This window comes from Strix uralensis, chromosome 10 (genome assembly GCF_047716275.1).
Source record: "Strix uralensis isolate ZFMK-TIS-50842 chromosome 10, bStrUra1, whole genome shotgun sequence".
In the NCBI taxonomy this organism is placed as follows: Eukaryota; Metazoa; Chordata; class Aves; order Strigiformes; family Strigidae; genus Strix; species Strix uralensis.
In genome coordinates, this window is record NC_133981.1 from 16,479,744 (window position 1) to 16,502,594 (window position 22,851).

The 22,851-nt window shown below is 36.7% G+C and overlaps 1 protein-coding gene across 1 annotated transcript in view; it reads right to left on the reverse strand.

Moving 5' to 3' along the window:
- Positions 1–22,851, reverse strand: part of CACNA2D3 (calcium voltage-gated channel auxiliary subunit alpha2delta 3) — a 468,701-nt gene that overhangs the window by 322,145 nt on the left and 123,705 nt on the right. The window contains exon 4 of the mRNA XM_074879359.1: positions 2,172–2,231. Coding sequence (XP_074735460.1) covers positions 2,172–2,231 — 60 coding nt within the window. The remainder of the gene's footprint in view (positions 1–2,171; positions 2,232–22,851) is intronic.

Here is a 22,851-nt window from a genome sequence, read left to right on the forward strand (position 1 = left end):
TGAGTGCTTAGACCATTATACTGTATTACAATCTATTGATTAGAATACCCATAGAATAACTAAGGACAAAACTAATAATGTTACTAAGAAAAATGCCCAGAAGGGATCAGGTCTAGCCTAATCAAATAATATAGTTTCAGCATTGCTGAAGAGAATACCAGCAGTCTAAAAGATGAACTCTTCCAGTTAGTATTTTCTTTAAGTTGGTGTTTTTCCACAGTCAATAAAAATATTAATATAATTTTATTTCTCCCTTATATCATTTTTATGTACTGACGCAATATTATCTATACTGTCCTCAAGACATAGAAGGTGATGTTGGACCAATAAAAAGCACAAAAGCACTTTCTTTATGTGCTTTCTGAATTTCCAGAATATCTGAGCACAAAGAAAGCAGACTGGTGCTGTATCACATACCAGTAATTCAAAGCATTTAATCCTGTCTTCCACACATTGGCCAAGGCAATACAAATGCCAAAAAATTCCTCTTTGATAGCAGAATTATATACACTGTATATATATATATAAGCCTTCTGTCCCCCTCCACTTGAATGTACACTATCAAATCATTCTGGCCATTATTTTATATTGAGCAGATGGTATTATGAGATTTTTGATAAAGAACAACAATCACCCAGCAAGGGTTGCAAAGGGGTCGCTGAAACCAAGATTAACAATTGATTAGCTTTAATGGACCGTGACAGTAATAAACAACAGAGCTCTACACAAAGATTTGATTGTCCTGTTAATGCTGCTGACACAAATGGCTTTTAACTGGCTTCCTGAAAGTGTTAATATCTTCAAAGCCTCAGCAAATGAAGGACTTTGTCAAAGTGAGAACTATCCTGCAGTGAAGAAGCACTTACTGTAGATCTCTAAAAAATCTTCTATAAAGTGTGGTTCTGATTTATTCAGACAATAGCTCCTATTTCTCCAAGGCTTAAAGTTAAAAAAAATACAACGCAGCACACCTCTGCAAGGCTGGAAAGTAATAGAACTCTAAAGCATTTGAATACAGAAGACAGCGTTCATTGAATACAGCAATAACATGAATTATCACTTTCAGTGCTCTCATTTTATCCTTACTCCAACATGGGCTGACAGATCTGGGTATCACAGCCTTCTAAACTCATTTTTTTATCCTTAGCTCTGAAAAGTTCACTCTATTTTTTTTTTTTCCTTTCTGCACAGAAATCAGTAATTTGCATCATATTTTCATTAAAGTAAAATGGTTTGTGATTACTGGAAGTAACCATGGTAAAATCTGAAAAAACAGAACGTAAAGATCTATGTATTTCTTAGATATATGTATGGGAAAAAGTCTACGGAAAAAGTCTCTGTTTCCCTTAATGCTTAAGCTCAAAATTTAAATGGACATATGGCAAATAATCACAGATGGTTTTAGACTTAAATCTAGATAGAGACAAAGTAAACAAAACTTCACCTAACATGGCATTTAAGAAACCAAGGATATAGGAATTCATTACAGGTAAGGAGGTATTTACTCAATTTAACTACTGAGTAAGACTTTCTGTTACACTTTCCATTTTAGGTTAGATTACTTGCTTTCTAAATTAACCTGTGTTTTTAATTATGTATCTTATGTAAGCAATTGTTTTTCTTTTAAATATTTTTAACTGTGAGTTGCCACAGTGCTCCCTCCTGTGTTATTCCTAAAGGCAATATTTTGAGACAATAATGGTATGGCTCTAAGGGCTTCTAGGTAAGAGGAAAAATAGCGGCTGCTCTAGACAGGGATCCAAACACAAATCATTTGCACAAATCAAGGTCATACAAATCCCATCCCTGTAGGTCCCACCCCATCTGCAAATTCAACTCTCTGTAGAACAATTCCTTGCCAGTACACTGCAACAATGAAACATGCTGCTAATTACTGTGTTTAAAAATCTTGACCTAAGCCAACATGCAGGGAATTTAAATGAAATCTCTAAAAGAGTAAAATCCACCTGCTTCGTCTCCCAACACACAAACACTAAATGCGTAACCTGTCAAAATACCGAGCCAGCCTTCATTAACTCCGTTTTCTATAATTGGCATCCTTCTATTGCTCACATGCTTGGCTTTCCACAGCAGTTCCTCAAGCAAGCTATTGTATAAACTGTTATAGTATACTCTGATGATAAATATTTAAGAAAATAATTATTAATTACCTGTAAATCAGCATCAAACTCATGTTTCAGGTAAGCATCTTCTGCAGCTTCAACAAGACGCTGAAAAAAGAAAAAAAAAAAAGGTGTATTTTTGTAATAATGGATAACATCTTTAAATCCAAGTGTTCCTTCCAGTATAACAACAGAGACTGAGAATTTTGCAATTCATTGTCACCACATGATATCTGCTATGATACTTCCCAGAACAGAAATAAATTATCTAAATTTAAAAAAAAAAAAAATAGCACCAAGTTTTTTAAACCCTCAGCATCCATGATTGGTGTAACAAAACCCTCAAAACAGTTCAGCTACTAATAAATGGGGAAAAAAAAAGGTAATTTTTCCACTGGTGCTGAGCACTAGAACACAAATTAAAGTTGCTTCCACACTGGACCTTATTTTGCACATAGGAACCCTTTTCAAATCTTTCTTAAAATTAAAATAGGAGGTATTTTCTAATAACGCACTTGATTGTAAGCAACAGTGTACACATTGTTCAAGTCTTCGGATATAAATCAAAATGGAATCGGAATTCATATCGACTGCTATACAATTTGAACTATAATGGAAACTGAACCAAGAAAAATATTTCTTGTTGCCAATTCCGAATAAATGGTTCAACAAACACCTGACAGTTCCAAGCAGTACTTTGGTTACTCAATCCTCAATCTTCTGCTGGGCTTCTGCATCTTCACTGCAGACTCCAGTGGGAAGGGTTTTCATACCTTTTTCTTTACTGCAGAGTTACAGATCTCAAAGATTTGATTAAAAACTGGAAACACTACTGATGCCCAGGTTGATACAGAAGAGCAAGAAAGAGCTGATGAAGTCCACCTTCCCAGTGTCCTGTGCTGTGTGTACATCCCTGTCATTTGACTCTTTCCACCTTTAAAAATCTTGTCCCACATTAACCCAACTGGTCTTAGCAAACCCTTTTGACCTAAACTGGAATTGAACTGAAACAGTTTCAACACTGGGCAAATCAAAGCAGAACTGAACTGAAAAATGTAACAGTTCATCTTCCCCCACACGGGTAAAAGAGCCCAACAACTAACAACGCATTGCAACAGGCTACGTGAGGGGAAGCCATGCAAAAATATTTCAAATAAAACAGTAAGTTCTGTGGAATTGTTCCTACTGCTCCTGTACTGCATGAACAGTAGTAAAACCAGACCTTGCACTTTGAAATGTTATCAAACATTTATTTGACCCACAATTTCTTTTACGTTTAGAATTTTAAAAGAGAAGTAAAACAAACTATTCTGAGGGGGAAGTCTCACAGCAACTGAAACAGATTCTTAAACATTTGAATGGTCTCTGGAGTGCATCTTTAGCATGTTAGTGACCTGCTGAAAGTAGTTTACACATCCAGCCCTTATTTTTCAAATACGAAAAAGGCATTTTCTTTAAAATAATTACTCTAATTCAATGCATTTCTTCAGGTGTGTACTCCTTTATATTAAAACCATAGTTGCATTACTATTCTGTGCACATCTAATACAAAAGATCATGACTCTCATGAGTTTGAGAGGAAAAAAAGTGAAAGTAGGGTCAAAAAAAATCTTCATACAGAAATGAATACAAGAAAAAGAGAAACATGTTTTTGCTTTCTGAGCTGAAATATTTACTTACTCACCGGAAGAAAAATTATTATAGCATTTCATGAGATACTAGTCCCTAGATATTAGTACCTAGTGGGCTAGAAAAATAATTCATGGCTTCTTATATAGTTTGTATTGATCCCAATGTGTTTCAATTACATTTTTGCCTCAGTGAAATAAATTTAAACCAAGATTTATCCCCCCCATGTAAGAAATAGCTAGAGAAGCATAAGATGGGTAATAGTAGAAACATCTGGTAAGGAGGGCAGCTCAGAAATGAAAAGTAGTGATTGGTACTTTATTGATTTATTCATTAAGATTTTAGTTGTTACATTTGTTCTTTAAAAAAAAAAGTTACATACATTTCAGCAACATTCTCTACAGAACAACAAAATAGCAAACAATCTACTGACAGGGTGTTTTTCCTTGAAGACATAGACACAAATACACATGCACACTATGTGCTTCACCCTCACAAATCTAACAAGAAAGTTAAAATTTTGATACAGTGAATGTAGACAACACAAGCATATGCTGCATTTTCTATGTAATAGTCTCTAACCACAGTTTGCTTTAAATGTCTCAACACTATTATGAAGGAGACCATGAGAAATCTGGGAGAGCTACAGAAAAGGTAAGCTAGTAATAAGCTTAAACCCACAAAATGACATATCAGTGGATATACACAAATGATATCAGAATGAAGAAATTGTATAAAGATGTTTTGGGATTTTTTTGTTGGGGGGGGGGGGTGTGTTTGTTTGTTTTTAGAAAGAAGTCCCCAAAGGGATGAAGCATGCTGGAATAAATTCCTTAAAACTCTGGAGGCAAAAATATAAAAACCACATGTAATAGTGCAACATTTTATATTGAGACCAAAAATCCCTTTTCAAATACTTTAATGACTGAGCAGTTCTTAACATTAGCATGATTAGCAATTTTAACTTAATAGTTTATAATGATACTCTTAATACAAATGCTAATATATTTTCATTTGAGTAAACATGCTCTAAAATCATTGTTGTAGCAAGTAAATGCTTACCAAGCTGTGGTTATCCTGAAAGGAATTGTGAGTTATCTATATGCATTTACATGGAATGAATTATGAACACTGAGCATTGTTAGAGTTACACCATCTAAGGGTCCAGAATTTAGGAGTATTTAGCTCTACATGTGGAAAGGTGCTTGCATGTGCATGCACAGACAAGTCAAGGTCAGCATATCTTCTTCAGATTAGGAACAATTTTCAAGTTCAATGGCACAGTTCATTTGAGGTTCCCCTGGTTAAGGAATCCTTACAACTTTCCCAATACATGTAAATATGAGAAAAATTAACTGACTTATCCAGTATATCACAATGCAGCATGGATAAAAACAGGGCATGAACTAGGAGATGAAACAATGTCACACCCAAAAAACCCCAAAAAGGTCACCCAAAACACAATGTCAATATTTGGTATTTTTTGTAGTACTAGTATCACAGATAATGTAGAGAAGGCTGAGAGAAGAAAAATAAATGTTTGTTTCCTCTCAATAACATTAAAAAAAAAAATCACTGAGCTATCTCTGAATAGGGTAATTTTCTTGACAAATGGTATTTGAATGTCAGTGAACTGTTATTCCCAGATAAATTCACATTCAAGTTAGGTTGTTACAGAGACAGCAAAGGAAAGGTGAGTGAAAGAGAATGGGTGAGTGAAAAAAAGAAACCGACAGAAAGTCAGGCAAAAATGGAACAGATGGGCAGAAAGGTGAAAATAAATTAAGAAGGAAATACCAATTTAAAGGAAAAACATCACACATACATCCAGAGCATAGGGTACCCATTTTAGCTTCTAAGATGATCCTTTCTTTTTTCATGTGCCTTGTAAGGGTTTCAGTTTACTTTTCAATGATTCTTCTTCATTAGAATCCCATCTTGAAGTTTGATTAAATAAATTCATAAGCATAACAAAGTTTGAAACAGTTTTTGAACTCAACTGCAGAGGGTCAATAAATTTTATCCATGAATGTCAGTTATGTCCTCCTCTCCTTTCAGCTATCAAATCTTGAAGAAGCACATTTATATTGCATTGTTTCCTTTCTATTTTTTGAAGATAAACTAATTGCTACACAAAAAAAAACCAGAAAAGCTGCTAGAAATTGCTCTTCTCCAAACCAAACTGCTACAAATTTCAAAAAGGGATAGAAGACTGCTCTACCTTAGTTATAACTAATATCAACTGCGTACTGATATTATCTCAGTCCATAACATTAAGAGTTTATATTCCATAATATTAATATGATAAATTTTCATTTCAAAATAACAAAAAAATGCTATACTGTGATGTACTTAAACATAAAATGAAAGATCTACCCTCTCAATTGTAGATGCTCCTTCTTTACTCAGTCCCAGGCTCATGCCTCACTGCTACAAGAACAACCAAGAAGCACAACTTCAGTTGTGTCAGTTAAAGAACGTAAGCTTGTTGGCAGCCCTTCTACTAACGTATTCTTCCCAAACTCACTAGACTATGCCTTAACATTTCTTTCAGTACATTATGTGAACCTTGACAGTTTGAGCTGTTACCTCCAAATTGTCCTGCACAACGTACATTTTAGGTCTATGAGAATTGCATCCAGAGTACACTTGACAAGGGCCACCAATTCTGACCCTGCTCTGAGCAGTGGGATATCATAGCCATTTAAAAAAAAGTGTGGATAAAACTGCTGTAGGAGGTTCTTATATCCTAGCATCTCAATGCATTCAACCAACAGAAGAAAATAGCTCTTAACCCTAACACACTTTCTTATCAATTTCCCATGGCATCAGATTTGTTTGAAATTCACCTCCTATACAAATCTGCATATAACTTCAAGGTTGATTTGAGATATGTTTTGGAAGAAAGAAATAATTAAAAGCCATCCTTAGTAAAAAATAGCAAAAAGTCTAAACCCAAGAAAAACCTAATAATATACTGCACTGAAAGTTTGTCTTGAAAAAAACCCACACCAATAGGTAGAGAAAACCCCAGGAATTTGTGTAACTTTATAAGCCTGTCTCACAGACTGCTATGTATGGAATACCTTATTCAGGTAAAATACTTGGTGTAATTTTAATAAGCTTACTATTGATTTGAACATCTAATTTCCAATCAAAATTTATAGTAATTGAGCTATGAACATGCCAAAAATGTTTCCTAAAGTGAAGCCAGATAATTATTTAAAACATAGTTCAGCAGTTGAGTGTATTCCTGGGAGAGAAACCAGAACTTGTGTTTCAATCAGAACAATTTTTTTCACTGGCTTCTTCGTGAGAAGTCTATGCTGTGCACGTGGGAGCATTCAGTAACAGATTACCAAATTTTTAAAACATTACCCAGGTACCTTCCTATGACTTTTTCATTTTGGGGTTCATTTCTGAAGTGAAAGAGGGATTTCCTTTCCAGGAAACCTGTAAGGCTGCAGGTGCTTTGAAAACTTCTGAAAAGCTTGAGCTGTTTTGGGAAAGAACAAGATTTATTAGCATTAAGTGAGTTTAGGTAATATTCTGGCATGGGTGGTAATTCTGCTGCAAGTCCTCCTTACTTCCATCAGAGTTCTGGGGTTTGCTTCTTTCACAATTCATTTAGTGGAAAAGGTAAAGAAGCCAACAGAGAATATTTGATGTTGTTCATCAGTATGCCTGTTATTTCCTATGCTCAGAAACAGTATCATGTAACACGACAATGAATGCACTGATGTGCAAACAGGCCTCTCAGTCTCATTATTTTATTGCAAATAGCTTTGCACATGTTTTCCATAACCAATGTAGGTATTAGAGACTGATGCTGACCTTGGAGGAATATTTGCTACCATCAGAAACACAGACAGACCAATGACAACAGACTTACAATTTGGCTCTTCTAATCCTTGAGATTGGCAGGGAGGGCAGAACAGTCTCTTCTTTTCAGAAAGCCCAGCAGCATATTTTATTTCCACTCTCTTCTCCTCAGCTATGAGGTATTTTCTAGGAATTTCTATCACTAAAATTCCTGTTGCTGTGGCTAAGGCAAAAATTATTTCACGCCTGTTATCTTGATATTAGAGTTCCTAGTGCTTGTAGCTTAAGACAGACATCAACCTTGCAACTAATGCCATACAAAAAAAATGAGTGCTTTATGACTGCTATCAAATTCCACTACAACTCAACTAGGCAATGCTCAGTCACAGTAAGTACTGCATCAAAGCACAGTCAAAGCAGAAATTAAAAATTAAAGATAAAAATAAGTTAAAAGCTTAGCCTATGCAACTATTGTAAATAACTTCAATTATCCACTTATATTCATTTAAGACTGGCAGATTTTCAGGTTGATCATTGTTGGAGTGCTATCCAGTTTTCTGAAGCAAGATAAAGAGTTCAGCTTGGCAAAGAACTGGACAGACAGAAATTAAACTGTGAATGGATTGAAGTACATGAAACTCACACATTACATAACAGTGGCTAAGACAATCCTGGAGTAATTAGATGCCTTTCTAACTTAACTAGGTCAACACTATATTTAGTTATGGCATCTGGAGATTGCCATGGCATGGATGGAAGACTGCAGATGAAGAAGGTAACACATTTCTCTTGTACTGAGTTCTGCTGTGCTCAAAAGACTGCACAAAGCCAATATATCAGATACAAAATACGCAGATTATCAAATCTGCACCTACCATGTTATTATGTCTACCACAGCACAGGAAGGAATGATGTGCTACATAAGGTTTTATTCCATACTTTTAATTCTGTATGTCCCAGCCATCAAGGAATCAGTTTAACTCCAGGACACAACTTAAAGCTGTTTCAGGGCTACTTAAAATGTGATTTGCCTGCCTAGGGTACAGCAGCAACCAGCTCCTTCAGCCACCTCTCCTACCTCACAGCCAAGGGGAACGTTCTTCAGCATTTCACACCAATCATGTATTCATCCAAGGTTGGGTAATTCTTTGGATATACCTTTGTGTATCTTTTTAATTCCACTTGCAACATGGCAACACAATTTGTAAAGTTTTGCTTTCAGTTAATAATTCACAGCTGGTACGTTGCTCTCTTCCACATAAATTTAAAAATTTATTTACAATGTTACTTCATAAAAAACCTTCCAAAATCAAGAGAAGCTGGCCTGTGTATGCATTTAAATATTCACCTGTGTACACATATGTTTATATATATTTATTCAATATTAATACTAAGCTGTAAGTATCATTATGATCCTTATTCCTGTCCCCTCTACTGAAATTACTAGATTAAAACATCTGATTTATTAATCTTTTTCACACATTTAAGCTACCACAGGTCCCACTCTTCACCTGACTGTCACAATCACTATCCAGTTTGGATAATGCCAGACTGTCTTTCTGCATTTGAGTACAGTGAGGACTTACACAATCTCTGAGCAGAAATAGTTTGCCCTCAGCTCTGATAGCTCACAACACTATTGCTGGATGCTTGGCAGATATTGCTGAAGAAAGATTTGGGATAACCGTTTTCATGCAAGTTCATTTAATGCAAAATTCTCCATTGCTGGGATTTATCTCACCTAACCTCAGCTATTTCAAAGTTAATCATCTCTCTACACAAGTTAACTAAACATTCTTCATACGTAGAGATGGAAAACTCCAAAGTTGCTGCTTCTTCCATTCTAAAATAGCTCATAAGATACCGGAAGAACTTTGGAGCTTTTTCTTCACTCTTTTCTTCATTAGATATTTAACTTTATATGAATGAAGTTAAGGGAGATGAATCCCACACCATATGTGCAATATCAATGAGCTAAAGAGAAATGAAAATATTCCCATGCTTACTCAACTGGGGAAAGGAGTCTTGAGGCAACACTTTGTCCTGACATCAGTCCTGGGACTAGTCGAGGTGTTTCTGTTCTGTTTACATTTAGAACTGAAACCAATTGTTTTTGCTCTGTTCACTCTCAGCTTTTTCCTCACCTCTGCACTAAGGCTCAATCCCCCAAGTTAATTCAAATTCAGCTTGCAATTTGTGGCCTAGTTCAACAAAATCAGTTATGATATACTGTCCTTGTTTCCGTTTCCAACCAGATTATTATCACACAACAGCAAAAAACCCTCAAGATTTATCACTCAAAACAAAGGTCAGTTCCAGAGTTTGCAGGGACTTATTTCTGTTGCCTAGGCCAGCACTCAATCACAAGACACCGAGCCTTGTCTTTGTTTTCAAACCAAGCCATGAAAACAGTAGGTATTACTCTCTCTCAAGTAAAGTCAACTGGACCATTATTTTTACTTCCCACAGGGTCAGGATTTCAGTTGCCAATAGACTAAATTAAAGGGAGATTTTCAAAAAAAGAAAAGGAAAATCAAACTCTGAATTTTCTACTAAAACCTTCCCAACTCCCTACTGCAAGTGGAATTCTCTAAGCTAGATATTGAGGCAAGTAAAGTCTTGCAAAGATGTAAAGAAATACTTAATGAAGTAAAGAGGCGGTGTCTCTTCAATACATGGAGCCAGTTTAAAACAGAGATACAGTGAGGATACCGTAGCAAATATTCCATCTCTCACAATAACTGTCCTGAGAATTTAAACAAATCAGTATTAGCATTGTTATATTTCTACAGTTTTATAACAAAAACATTACACTAAAAAGTTCAAACACTGTTATGGATGTAAAGCCAAACTAAGCTAGGAAACACCAGAATGAAGCTGCCTCTAACTTCAATCCCTAGTATTATAGTATCATTTTGTCCACATGATTTTGCTTGGTTAGAACACTGAAAAATACCATCTAAGACCTTTGCAGTCCTCACTAACAGTGATGGCAGTTGGTGTCCATTTCTATATGTATCAGTAAGGGATTTTGCAAGCATTCACCTGAGACTTAGAAATCCAGTCTTACCTCTCCGGTTATACAAGCACAGACTCTTTGGCCCACTTCAATGCCGCAACGTACCCAGTTCTGCCATCAGACATAACCATGGCTTACTCCTGTTCCTGTTCTATCTGACCATGGCCCCAGACTTACTCCTATTTTTTTTCCTACCCTTCTCTCCACGTCCTGAGCTCATTAAGCTCATATTGCATGTCCCATACTCAGGTACAAAATCTAGGTTTTTCATACTACTCTCCACCCCTTCTCTAGCACCTACCAATTATTCATCCTCCTTCTTCATATCAGCCTTGGTGTCTGCACTGCCAAGCATGTTCCCGACCAGTCTTTTCCAGGCCCCTACGAATACCTCCTCATTCCTCACTCTACCAACCTATATTTCCAATTTTCCCTATTTCCTGTACAATCTCACTGAACCCATGTAGAATACCTTGTACCATTTATATTTCTAAATCCCAGCACAGTCAGTCCAATCCTATTCCCTTTGTCTCCTTAAACCACCACCTCATTATTCTCCATTCTCTGTTCTCCTTGTGCCACTACCTTCCTCAGCCTCTCCTAAACCCATCAACAGACTCCCTTAGCTATTGACCCTTCCATGTTAGTGTCCTAACATGAACACAGAGAGAGATGAGACAAGAAATTTCTCCCCTTAATATCTCTCTCAGGTCTAGAAGGCACATGGATGCACTGGCAGTACCTCAGGAGAGAAATATTTTGTTTCCCCTGCCTGCTGCGGGCTCAAGCCATAAGAAACTAATGGTGCAATTTCAGGAAAGTCTTGTTCAACCATGTACTGAAAAATCACAGTGCAAAGAATTTTCAAAGATTTCACTTACAGACAGTTTTGCTCTGATACGTTTCTAATGGCCATATGGCTCTATGTGCAGAGTTTCCAAATGATAACAACTTGATCCAGCTGGAACAGATTTTCAAAGAAAACCTTGTGTCAAGGCCACATCCCTGCCAATTTTAAGAGTTGGTTCCCAAGCACAGGATTGCTACAGAGTCATTGAAAAGAACATCAGTAATATTTTTAAAAGACTAAAGCAACGCGTTTTCCCCTAGTTTGTTTCTTGGAAACAGCCGAAGTTCAAAGATAAAATTTCAAGCTTTTTTGGTCTCTTGGACCGTACTTTATCATTCTGAAGGCTTGATTTGGTGTTGAAGATGCTGGAATTAATTATAAAAGCAACTTTCAGACTAAGTGGTAATTTAGTCTTTTCATAATTTTGTATATTCTGGCAGGTCTGGTAAGAAAAAGAATAAAAGACTACACGAAACTCTCTGGTCACACATTTATCTAGCTGATTAATCCTGGGATCTCTGTCCACACTTAGTAACTAGACATCGGTTTCATGTACCTAGAAGGATTTTCTGATACACTGTGAATTAATGTGAAAGTCACAGAATAACATAGGGATCACTTTTCCAAAGTCATGCTCATATACAGACTTACAAGCCTATATAGAGGTACAGACTCCATCCCATCTATTCATTTAGTATTTTTTTTAAATAAATCTTTTTGCAATAATACCCAGTATTTTTTGCTCTATCTCAAGTACAATATTAAACTGTCCTTGTAATTAAAGGAACATTTACAAATTCCCAAACCCAAAGGAAGGGCTGCATTGCATAGCCAAAACCTTATCTACTTTACTTTGTAAAGGTAATGAGTTCAAATCCAGCGGGTGTTTTGTTTTTTATTAAGAAAAATCTTGTTACTTGTAGTCTCCTAGTAACTAAAAGACTGCTATACTTCCACCTCTTAATTAGTTTTTATCAACTGAAATGTTCACCGTTTAAGTATCATACGTAGGTTTATTTGGAAAATGAAGTAAAATATGCAACACAGCACCTCATTTCCATTGTTTGACATACCTCTAGATTTTGCTATGACCTAGGGAACTCATTTCATAGAATAGTCACATTTTTCTTAATAATTTTTCCTCTTGACTCTCAAAGTACTTCTAAAATGCACTTGGGGAGCAATATCAGTCTTCACATAGCTAACTAACACCTGCAGGTTCAACAAGTGACAACCAAAGACTGCAAACAAGCTGACAAAAACTAATACTTTATGTTTGCAGAGGCAGTGAGTAAATTATAACAATAGTTTTCCACTTATTTTGGACTATAGGAGAATAATCAACCACCCCATGCTGCTGTCAAGGCTTTCTCTACTGCCTGAACAACTTCCTCATCCACCACCACCAGCTCTTCAGCCATGCATTCATCTACAACCAGCAAGTGTGCTCCAACCTTCAAAGTCCTAATAAGGACAAAACAACCAAGGTCATTAATGTTGCTACAGTTTCAACTCCCAGTCAACTCTGATCCTGAGAAACACATGCAAACCACTTTTTTTTCCTAACAAACCATGAAGCCCTAAAGATCTGTAACTGCTGATGCTCCTTACCTTCTCTGTTATTCCAATCTAAAACCCACACACTAGTATAGGAGAATCACAAAAATGAGAGACACATAGGAGAAAGGAAAGATCTAAGCTAGCTCTCTAGTTCCACATGGAGGTAGATTTCCCTTCTGTTAAATCCATATTCTGAGCAGCTGCCTATGCTTTGCAGGCTGAAGCCTCTGTGAACACCTTGATTTTGTACATTCTGATAAATCCATAGCTGGCGTTGGCAATAGCGTGGCCAAAGCCAGGTGTGACATCGGGTGACAGTTCCTCCAGCTCAGGGTTTGTGGGGTGATAGCAGGAGACTGTCTTAAGCAAACACATAGGGCCAGCCTTAGACATTACTTTCGTGTAACCCCACTGACACCAGTGAAAGGGGTTTATGATAGGCCTGGTGTATTTGTGCATTGTTAGATTGTGAAATTTCTCATCCATTGGTTATTAAATCTGTTGAGCAATATCTCTTGAAGACTTATGTATTAGACTTGGCTTTTAAATAGCATCTTTCATGCCCTTTTAGCAGTTATAACCCCTTCCAGAGTAATAAACTGAATAAAGTGATTTGCAGTATCTGTCTTGAAAAATACGTACTACTATTGAAATGAAGATTAAATTAAATATATTTTCTACAACAAAAACATTGTAATTAGTGTTTTTACTACACCAGGATACAAAGATGAGTCAAACATGCTCAGTAATTAGGCTTTCATCATAGACCCTTGAAAAAATAAACACTGGATTAAAATGAAGAACACTTCTGTATAACACTAAAATGGTTCAGAATGAGTTCTCACCAACTAGATTTTTTCTATTTCTGATACATGATACAGTCTATATAAACTAGATGAGACCTCAATTATACAAGTACTAATAAATAGCAATAAAAATTACAAAAAAAGACAGAGCAATGACTTCTTGCATCAGAAAACTTCTCAACGGTCTACTGTAACTATCGGTAGAAGATCTGAAATAATAAATGACTGAAAAGCCGTAGGAGAAAGATTCAGTGTAATTATGGAGTATACAGGATAGTGCATATATAATAAATGCATATATTTGTAAAAGAAATTACAGCTCAGTTCACACTCTTCTTTCCAGGGTTCTGTACAATCTTGAATTGCTTACGAGCAATTTGCCTACAACATTTTTGAATTCAAAGTATTATACTGGTAATTTCTCCTAAAATTTCTTAGTTCTCCTCACTTTTAACTCAACAACATAAAGTAATTAACAACTCTCCTAAGCTTTCTAGACTACTCAGATATTTCCTGAACTAACTAGAAGAAATCCTTGCTTTAGTATAGGTATGACAAAGCCCTACCAAAAAGCCTATCCTCTCCACACAACCTGCTTGCTCAGAGAGCAGACAGGCATCTTTGCAGCATTTTGCTCTGTGAGGAGGTTCCAGTACAACATTACCTGAGTGCAGAGGATTTTTCCAAGTTTTGCTCTTACTTGATCAGGCTTTTGCATTCAAAGTCCACCCATAGTGACTGCAGGGCTGCTGCAAGTATTCTGGAAGGAGCAGGGTTTGCTGCAGACACTGTGCCACTGTGTGAGGGACAGCAGAGTTGGCTGGGGCCTCACTGAGGCAGCAAGTGACAAAGATATGTGCCCTCAGCTGTGACCACTACACAAATGTGGTGTATACACCTGTGTATGATATCACTGTCCTGAACTCTTCCTAAAAACATGCTGCAAGTTTTACCCATAACCATAAAGACAATAATACTTTCATATAAAATTTTGGTTACTTTCTGGTCAATGGTTAATACAGTATCACAGCTTTTTAAGTGTCTGTATAGATATGAATAAAGGTAGTTAAATATGACTGCCAGGTTGGAGTCTTTCTAAAATGAATAAAATCTTTTTGCTTGATACCATCTCCAATCATAAAAGAACCCTCAAAAGAACTACTATTTAAAATACAATATATATAGCCAAATTTATTGTAGGTCTTTAGCAAAGGACTATCACTTATCATCAGATACTTTTTTTACACTAACTTGTAAGGAAAGGAGCTGAGCTTTGCTGGGATCTACCTGAACACTTGGAAAGGAAAATCAACTACTGTACCATGAATTTTTATGTAAGTGGATTATTTCTATACATTTCATCATGTTGACTGATGAAAACAGCAACCTACTGATCTAATGTGCCAGATCCTAATAACATTTCCAAAACCTGAAATACTTAAAGCACTAACCGAATCTGAAACATAAGTAGTTCTTGCTCATTAGCAGTCTACTTGTGAAGTGCTCTTTCTCCATCACTGCTCGCTTCCAAGCCGTGTTATTTAACATTCCACTGTCAAAATATAACTATAGCTATGTCACCCTTAAATTTTCAAATACAGGGGTTTTTTTTCCTCTATGTCTACTTAACAAGTAATTTTTATTATCTAGTGTAGCTAGGAATAAATTATGGTTGGCATACATAACATTTTCTAGACAGCACTGAATTTGGGGGACAAAGACTGCCACCTTTTGGCAACAGTCTGTAATAAAAGAAGCGCACCTGTTTTCTTATGCAAATCAATACTGTTCTAGTGAACATTTTTATTGTATAACTTTAGCAACTTATATGCAGCAAACAAACTGAAGAACAGAACACAAGGGTTCAACTGAAGCCAACCTGAAAAAAAAACCCACCTTTAGGATTGCTGTATACAAGGTTTCTTAGCATAAATCAGAGCTAGGGTTTTTTTCCTGAAGGACACTATGAGTAGATAGCCCTGGCACACAATGTTGAATATTACACAGGAAAACTCATTTGTTTAAAGATAAAAGGATGATGGAAGGCACATATAAGTTCTTTTATGCACAGTTCTCTTTTCCACACAGCACTGATTTAACTTTTGAGTAGGTCTGCTCTATTCATTAGGCCAGAAGACCTAAAGAAAAATTATTAAATAATTAACAATTGTGTCATAATACAAGTATGATACTGCCAACCCTAACTTTGTCATTTCCCACATTTTCAGTGCTGGACCTTGCAAACAATTATTTTCATTTGGGTTTGAGTGATTTTTTTTTTTTTTTTTTAATAGCTGAAGTAAAAAGGGATAAAAACAAATTTCATCACACAGCATGACAGTTACACTGGAATGGTTTCAACAGAAAGACCTTTACATCTGGTAATGTACCTAATGGAAAAAACCATCAGGGATGTTTGAGTCACCACCCCTGGAGGTATTTAAAAGATGCGTAGATGTGGTGCTTAGGAACATGGTTTAGTGGTGGACTCAGTAGTGTTAGGTTAGCAGTTGGACTCAATAATCTTAAGGGTCTTTTCCAATCTAAATGATTCTATGATTCTACAGCGGTATTTTGCCATTGGAGCAAAGTAACCATAACAGCAAAAGGCTGGGCCACCATCAGAAAAGGAAAGGACAAAATGGATTTCCTAGTCATTTGCTGATGGCAGAGGAACGCTCAGGAGTTACACCGCATTCTCACTAGAATTGTTTCATCATAATTAAAGACATGCACATGAACGTATAGATGTACCCTGAGGAACATATAGATGTGCCCTGAGATGACATTAGTACCACAGATAAGCACATCCTTGGTGACAAAGAAAATCCCAAAAGGTTATTATCTGGGACGAAAAGAGCTTCAGGTGACCAGCCTAAATTACAACTACCATCTTGATAGAGCAAGGTAAAAGACTTATTGTAATACAGGAATTAACAGAATGGACGAGCCTTTGGATTCCTTCTGAGAAACACAAAAAAATACAGGTAGAATTCACCTTTACGAACAACCTAAAACACGGACAGAAATTCTTGTGGAATAATTAGGAAACAGTTTGAGACTTTAGAAGAGTACATACAGATCTCAAAAAGTACTCATAGCAAATGAACGAATCATCCCACATGTATGAAATATGCTGAGAGGTCCAAAAGAGATAAGTAATGCAGAGGACAAAGGAAGGGCCAAAACAGGACAAGAGAGGGCCTGAGGAAACTTAAAGGTTTGTAAGTCAGCAGTGTGATAAAAAAAAAACCCAACTAACATTGTTGTTATTATTTTCACAAGATAATGTAAAAGCCAGGACTTGCATAGAACAGCAGAGAAGATGAACTAAGATAGTACTAATAAAGCAAGACTAATTTGTAAGGATATCAATATGTGAAGAAATCATATTAATAAGGTAAAGAATGAACACAGAAATGCAGACATAATTTTGTTAAAACAAATGTAGTTACAGAAAGATCAAAACAGTATTTTACTGAGCTTCTCACTGCTGAAAATTCACAAAAGCAAACAACAATCGGTCTTTTTCCAGACAGCTGAGCCATTTGTAGAAGAATGAAATTGTGAAGAGCTTCAAGAGGCAATCAGAATACTGAGGAGTAACAAAAGCACCAGGTGTGAGTAATCTTGCCACTGAATTATCAAGAACAAGAAGGGGGAAAGGAAGTCAAACACTTCCTAGGGCTATTTGGTTAGTTTGAGTTTGGGGAAAAATTTCAAGCATGAGAGATAACTATGAGAGATACGGAAAACTAATCTGATATTGGAGAATAACATTTGGGAGCTTTAGCTTAAAATGCTGGTTTGAATATCAGTTAAATTACACCAGCATGTTAAATATGTATATATTGAAACATAAAAATTGACTCAACAGTAAAGTTTTTTTACTGTTAAGCAGGTATTCTTTATTAGCGTTGCTGGGGTTGCCCTGGAGATTATCCACCATAAGGGCTCCCAAGAATTAGCAAGGGACATCAGTTTACATACACACAAATTGCCTCAGTCTTTAATAACAAGACTAGTTGTACTGAGGGAATCCAGCCTCTTCAGCCAGAAGAGAGAGACTGGGAGAATGACCCCCCCACAATCCAGGAGGAGACAGTCAGTGACCTGCTGCATCACACAGACACACACAAGTCTATGGGTCCGGATGGGATACACCCGAGGGTGCTGAAGGAGCTGGCTGGGGTGCTCACCAAGCGGCTTTCCATCATTTATCAGCAGTCCTGGCTGTCCGGGGAGGTCCTGACAGATTGGAAACTGGCCAATGTGACGCCCACATATAAGAAGGGTTGGAAGGATGATCTGGGAAATTACAGGCCTGTCAGCTTAATGTCAGTGCCTGGGAAGCTGATGGAGCATCGCCCTCTACAACTCTCTGAAAGGAGGTTGCAGAGAGATGGGGGTGAGTCTCTTTAACCAAGTAACAAGCAACAGGACAAGAGGGAATGGCCTCAAGTTGCACCAAGGAAGGTTTAGACTAGATATTAGGAAGCATTTCTTTCCAGAAGGGGTTGTTAGGCATTGGAACGGGCTGCCCAGGGAGGTAGTGGAGTCCCCATCCCTGGAAGTGTGTAAGAGTTGGGTTGACATAGCGCTGAGGGATCTGGTGTAGTTGGGAACTGTCAGTGTTAGGTTAATGGTTGGACTAGGTGATCTTCAAGGTCTTTTCCAACCTAGACGATTCTGTGATTCAGTGATTCTGTAAATCATATAATATTCATTAGATTTCCTGGAAAAGGCTGTCTCATGATAATGAGTTCCCAGAATTCATTTACATAGTCCGAGTATGCGTAGTAAAAATAGAGTGAGGGTCTTCAGTGGTTGAGGGAAGAAGCAAGTAGTCTTCTTCACGGTGTTCACTAGTTGTCTTTCCAGAGCATGCACTGTGAAGTAAAGTGCAGATACCTTCTTCCTAAATCAGCAAAATCATCCTCCCTAGATAGGATCTCTGTGTCCTTTTGTTCGAGTCCCCCTTATCTTAGCTTGCCCGTTCTAGGAGTTGCTCAAGTGTCCATTGAAGGCTTTGAGTCTGCTATCAGTGATTTATGTAGTAGGAAGCATTTTAATCTTGTCTAAACAGACAAAGAAGCCTAGGGAAACAGTTAAGGAGCCAGGATTCCTTGGGAAACAAACAAAGCAAAACACAAGCAAAGCTTTCATGCATCACAGTTTAGTCTTAATCAATAATTGTCAGAAATTCATTTATTTGAGCTCTTTCAATATCTTCTAGAAATGTTGAAGGGGCTTTTGGTTTTGACTTTTTTTCATTGCTGTTGCACTTGTTTTTAACTGTATTAAACATGCATAATCTGTTAAAACTGGGAACATAAATAGAACTCTACTCCTGATTTTAAGAACCTAAATATCTTTACAATTAATAGCTCACCCCCTTTAAAGACTAGCTGTATTAAAACCAAGTGACTAACCTCATACCATACAGAATTTCATTAACTGAATTTCAGCAGTATAATTCTGCTTTTACTAGTGGGAGTTATGAAAGCAGATGAAGGGTAGCAGAGCACAGCAGAGCCTACTACCTGTCTGGCACCATAACCATCCTGCACAGATGGAAGAGGGATATGGTGCAGGCTTCCAGGCTTCTGCATCTCACAATTCACAGCTCTTTGGAGTAGTGTGACAGTACATACTGCTTAAAAAGTATTTTGCTACTGTCAGCAGGACTTCCATATGGGGAGTGCCATGTTCCCAATGCACACATTACACCACTTGCTGAAGAATTTGCCATTTACAGTCTTTCCATAGTCATGTCCTAGTGGTCAGGCTTAATGTCTTCAATAGCCTTCCCTTGATAGCTTCCAGCTAACTGAGGAAGTAAAGAAAAACATTTTTTAGGACTCTTAGATATAAAGTCTAGGCTTAAGGGTATAGAGCAGCATCATTGTCTTGGCAGCCTCAACACTGAATTTCTTTTGGTGTTATTTTGGGTGGGTTTTGGTTTTTTGCTCTTGCTTTGGGATTTGGGGGTTTTGGGGTTTTTTTTTTTTTGCACATGCTGCCTAGTCTGATTCTCATGAGTTATTTAAGCCTTTTTTTTCCAATGGGTGTTTGAACTGTTTGGAAAATGATATTCAAATAAAAACATGTATGTAAGATGTTTCCCATTAATCTTTAAGAAGTATGAATGATGGCTAAGTCATAAACCAATAAAATTGCAAGGTCAATTTTACCACACAAACGTGTTAACAGACCATGTAAATGGCAATTAAATCCGCAATTTTTGGAAGTTGTGATATTGCTTCCTTCTTCAGACATTCAGTACGAAATTCCAAAAGCAGCCACTGAAACCCAGAGATCTCCACTGATATATCTAGGAAAATATTTCAGTTCCTCATTAACACGGTTAAACAGCAAAACCACAAAGGATAAGCCCTTAAACAGTAGTATAATAGGACAGTACTAGTAAGTACAATAATGCAACAGTCCCATGTATAAACATGGGTACTGGTATATAAATTCAGATCACATTTTGATACAAAGATTGCACTGACCACCACCATGCTTAACTATTTGATGAGATAAGGTACGTGGAAGAATAGCATAATGTCTTAATTATACTTTATATATGTGTGTTGCATATATTAACTTTTAACATCTGTGAAAAACACAGTCATGGGAAATTGCAGCTCCAAGCTTACCCTGTTTATGCATGCATCACACAGAGGTCTGCTTGATGACCTCCAAATTAAGAAAGTTACTGTACCATAGTATTTTACCAGGCAGGCACTTTATCTTTAAATCTACTTCCTTGTTCCCATAAAGTGAATCAATGCAACCAAACCATCTTAAAGGAATGATTTTGAGGAAGATAGTTAGGTTAGAACCCAATAGAAAGTCCCAATATAATTTTGAACACTTTCAGTCCCATCTTTATAAGGAGTTTCACGGATAACATTTTCATTTCAGCAGACTGTACTGGATTGGGCCAGTTTCCCAAATAATTTACACTGTGATACAAGTTCGTACTGTTTTTAAAATAATTATATCTCCATTTTAAAAAACTGCATAAAAACTAAAGAAAAATTTACCACACTAGGTGAGCCAACACAGTAACAATATTGTTTTGTTTATGACTCCCATCTATTTTGCTTTATGTTTACTTTTTTTCTGATGCCGTGGAAGTGTCAAAGGATATGCTAATGATAAGCCATAGTGGCAGTGACAGATAACACTTTAAAGGTGAAATGCATAATTCTCTAATAACCTTGGTAGCATAGTCACCTTCCCTGAAACACCCAGTGCAAAGCCACTCTTTTTGCATCACATTACTCAGCCTCAGAAATAAACCTCAGGTTTTGGTGCTTTTTCTATTTTTGTTTTAATACATCTAGAGCTAAAACTTATTTGGAAGTATGGCTTCTTCAATATGGATAGTCTTTTGTTTCCGGTTCAACCATTAAAAGGATAAAAAAAGATACCTCAGCACCGTAAGACAGCTAATTGTTTTCTGCAGGTATGCTGATAAAGCTGCACAAAAGTATCTGTTCAGCCAACTCAAATTGCCGTATTAAATTCTTGAGTTTTATGTGGCAATTATTATATTCAAATATTGTTTATGTATAAAGATCAAACCTTGGAAAATTATGTGGTTTGCTCTGCTGAGATGTCTAACTATTTACATCCCTAAAGTAGCTTGGAGTCATTCACTTCTCAGCTCATTGAACAGATTTTACACAGATTTCTTCCACCTAAATTAATACTGCCTGAAACATTACAAATTGTGAAATTTTTTCACATTAAAGAGAAAACAAATATTCAAAACATTTCCAACCAACCTGCACCCAAAAATTTAAGTTATAACGTTATAACATTAAAACTTACATCTAAAATTCATGTTATAACATGAAACATTACACTCCCTTCACATCACATTTTGCAACAAGAAAGCATGCTTTATTCAGTCTATTTCGTCTTTGCACGTTATTGTAGGCAAATGTTTTTAAAAGCTTTTCTCTAAAAATTCAGATGCAAAGGAGCCTTGTGTTTTCAAGCCATGTATTAATATTATTACGGCACAGATTTTTGAACAACTGCAAGAATGAGAAGTTTACATACTGACCAATTTATGTTTAAAACACAAAAAAACCACCAAAAAAACCCGAACAAACAACAGGAGATGTTACTAGGTAGCAAAATAGCTTGATTTCAAACATGAATAGGCTTAAATTGCACATTTCGAACCTGAATCGGGATATTATACTACCTGACACCACACAGGAGTGTCAGCACATTAAGTTCCAGCAGTACACTAACCTCCCACTTGTCACAAATACACCCTTTTCCTCTTCCCAAAAGATGCTACATATGCAACAGTTTCTTTTTAATTTTAGCAATGATTCTTGAGTTGGTGTTGCTTTTTAGCTGTTACTTTTCAGTCATTCATATGCTTTTCTTAACCTACACATTAACACTGCATACAGTGGAGACAGCAAGGACAAAGGAATGTGCTTTATACTTGGAGTGGACAAAAGGAAAATTTGAGGCTATTTGCCATGCATTCCTGTTAGAGTTCATTCTACTCTGTGAAAGGTAAACCTAGCTCCCACAGTCTTTTATTGTGGAAAGTTCCACTGCACCACAAAAATGAAGCCATTAATGAGGCTTCTCACACTGGAATTGCATATTCATTTACATCTATTTGCAAATCTCCAGTGGCAATTTGAAAGCTATTTTCCCAGGTTCCCCGAGTGTGGAATTCACTCAGGGATCTCTGGAATGGTTTCTGGCAGAACTCAGACTTCCCCATCCCAGGAGTTTGGAGGGCAAATAATAAATGGTCAATACTGCTACAATACACATTATTCAAGAAGTTCAAATTCATCCTTTGTCCAAACCAGGATTTAGAAGTTTGGGGTCACCAGACAAAACACCACCAAGAACCCCACTAGCTCTTGGTTCAAAAGAATGAGTTTTCCTGTCTGAAAACTCAATCTGCTTCAGTCAAGTTCCCAGAATAAACTCCTTCCCATCGTTCACATTGCCTACTGATTAAAAGTCCACACAAGGAAGCCAAACGTA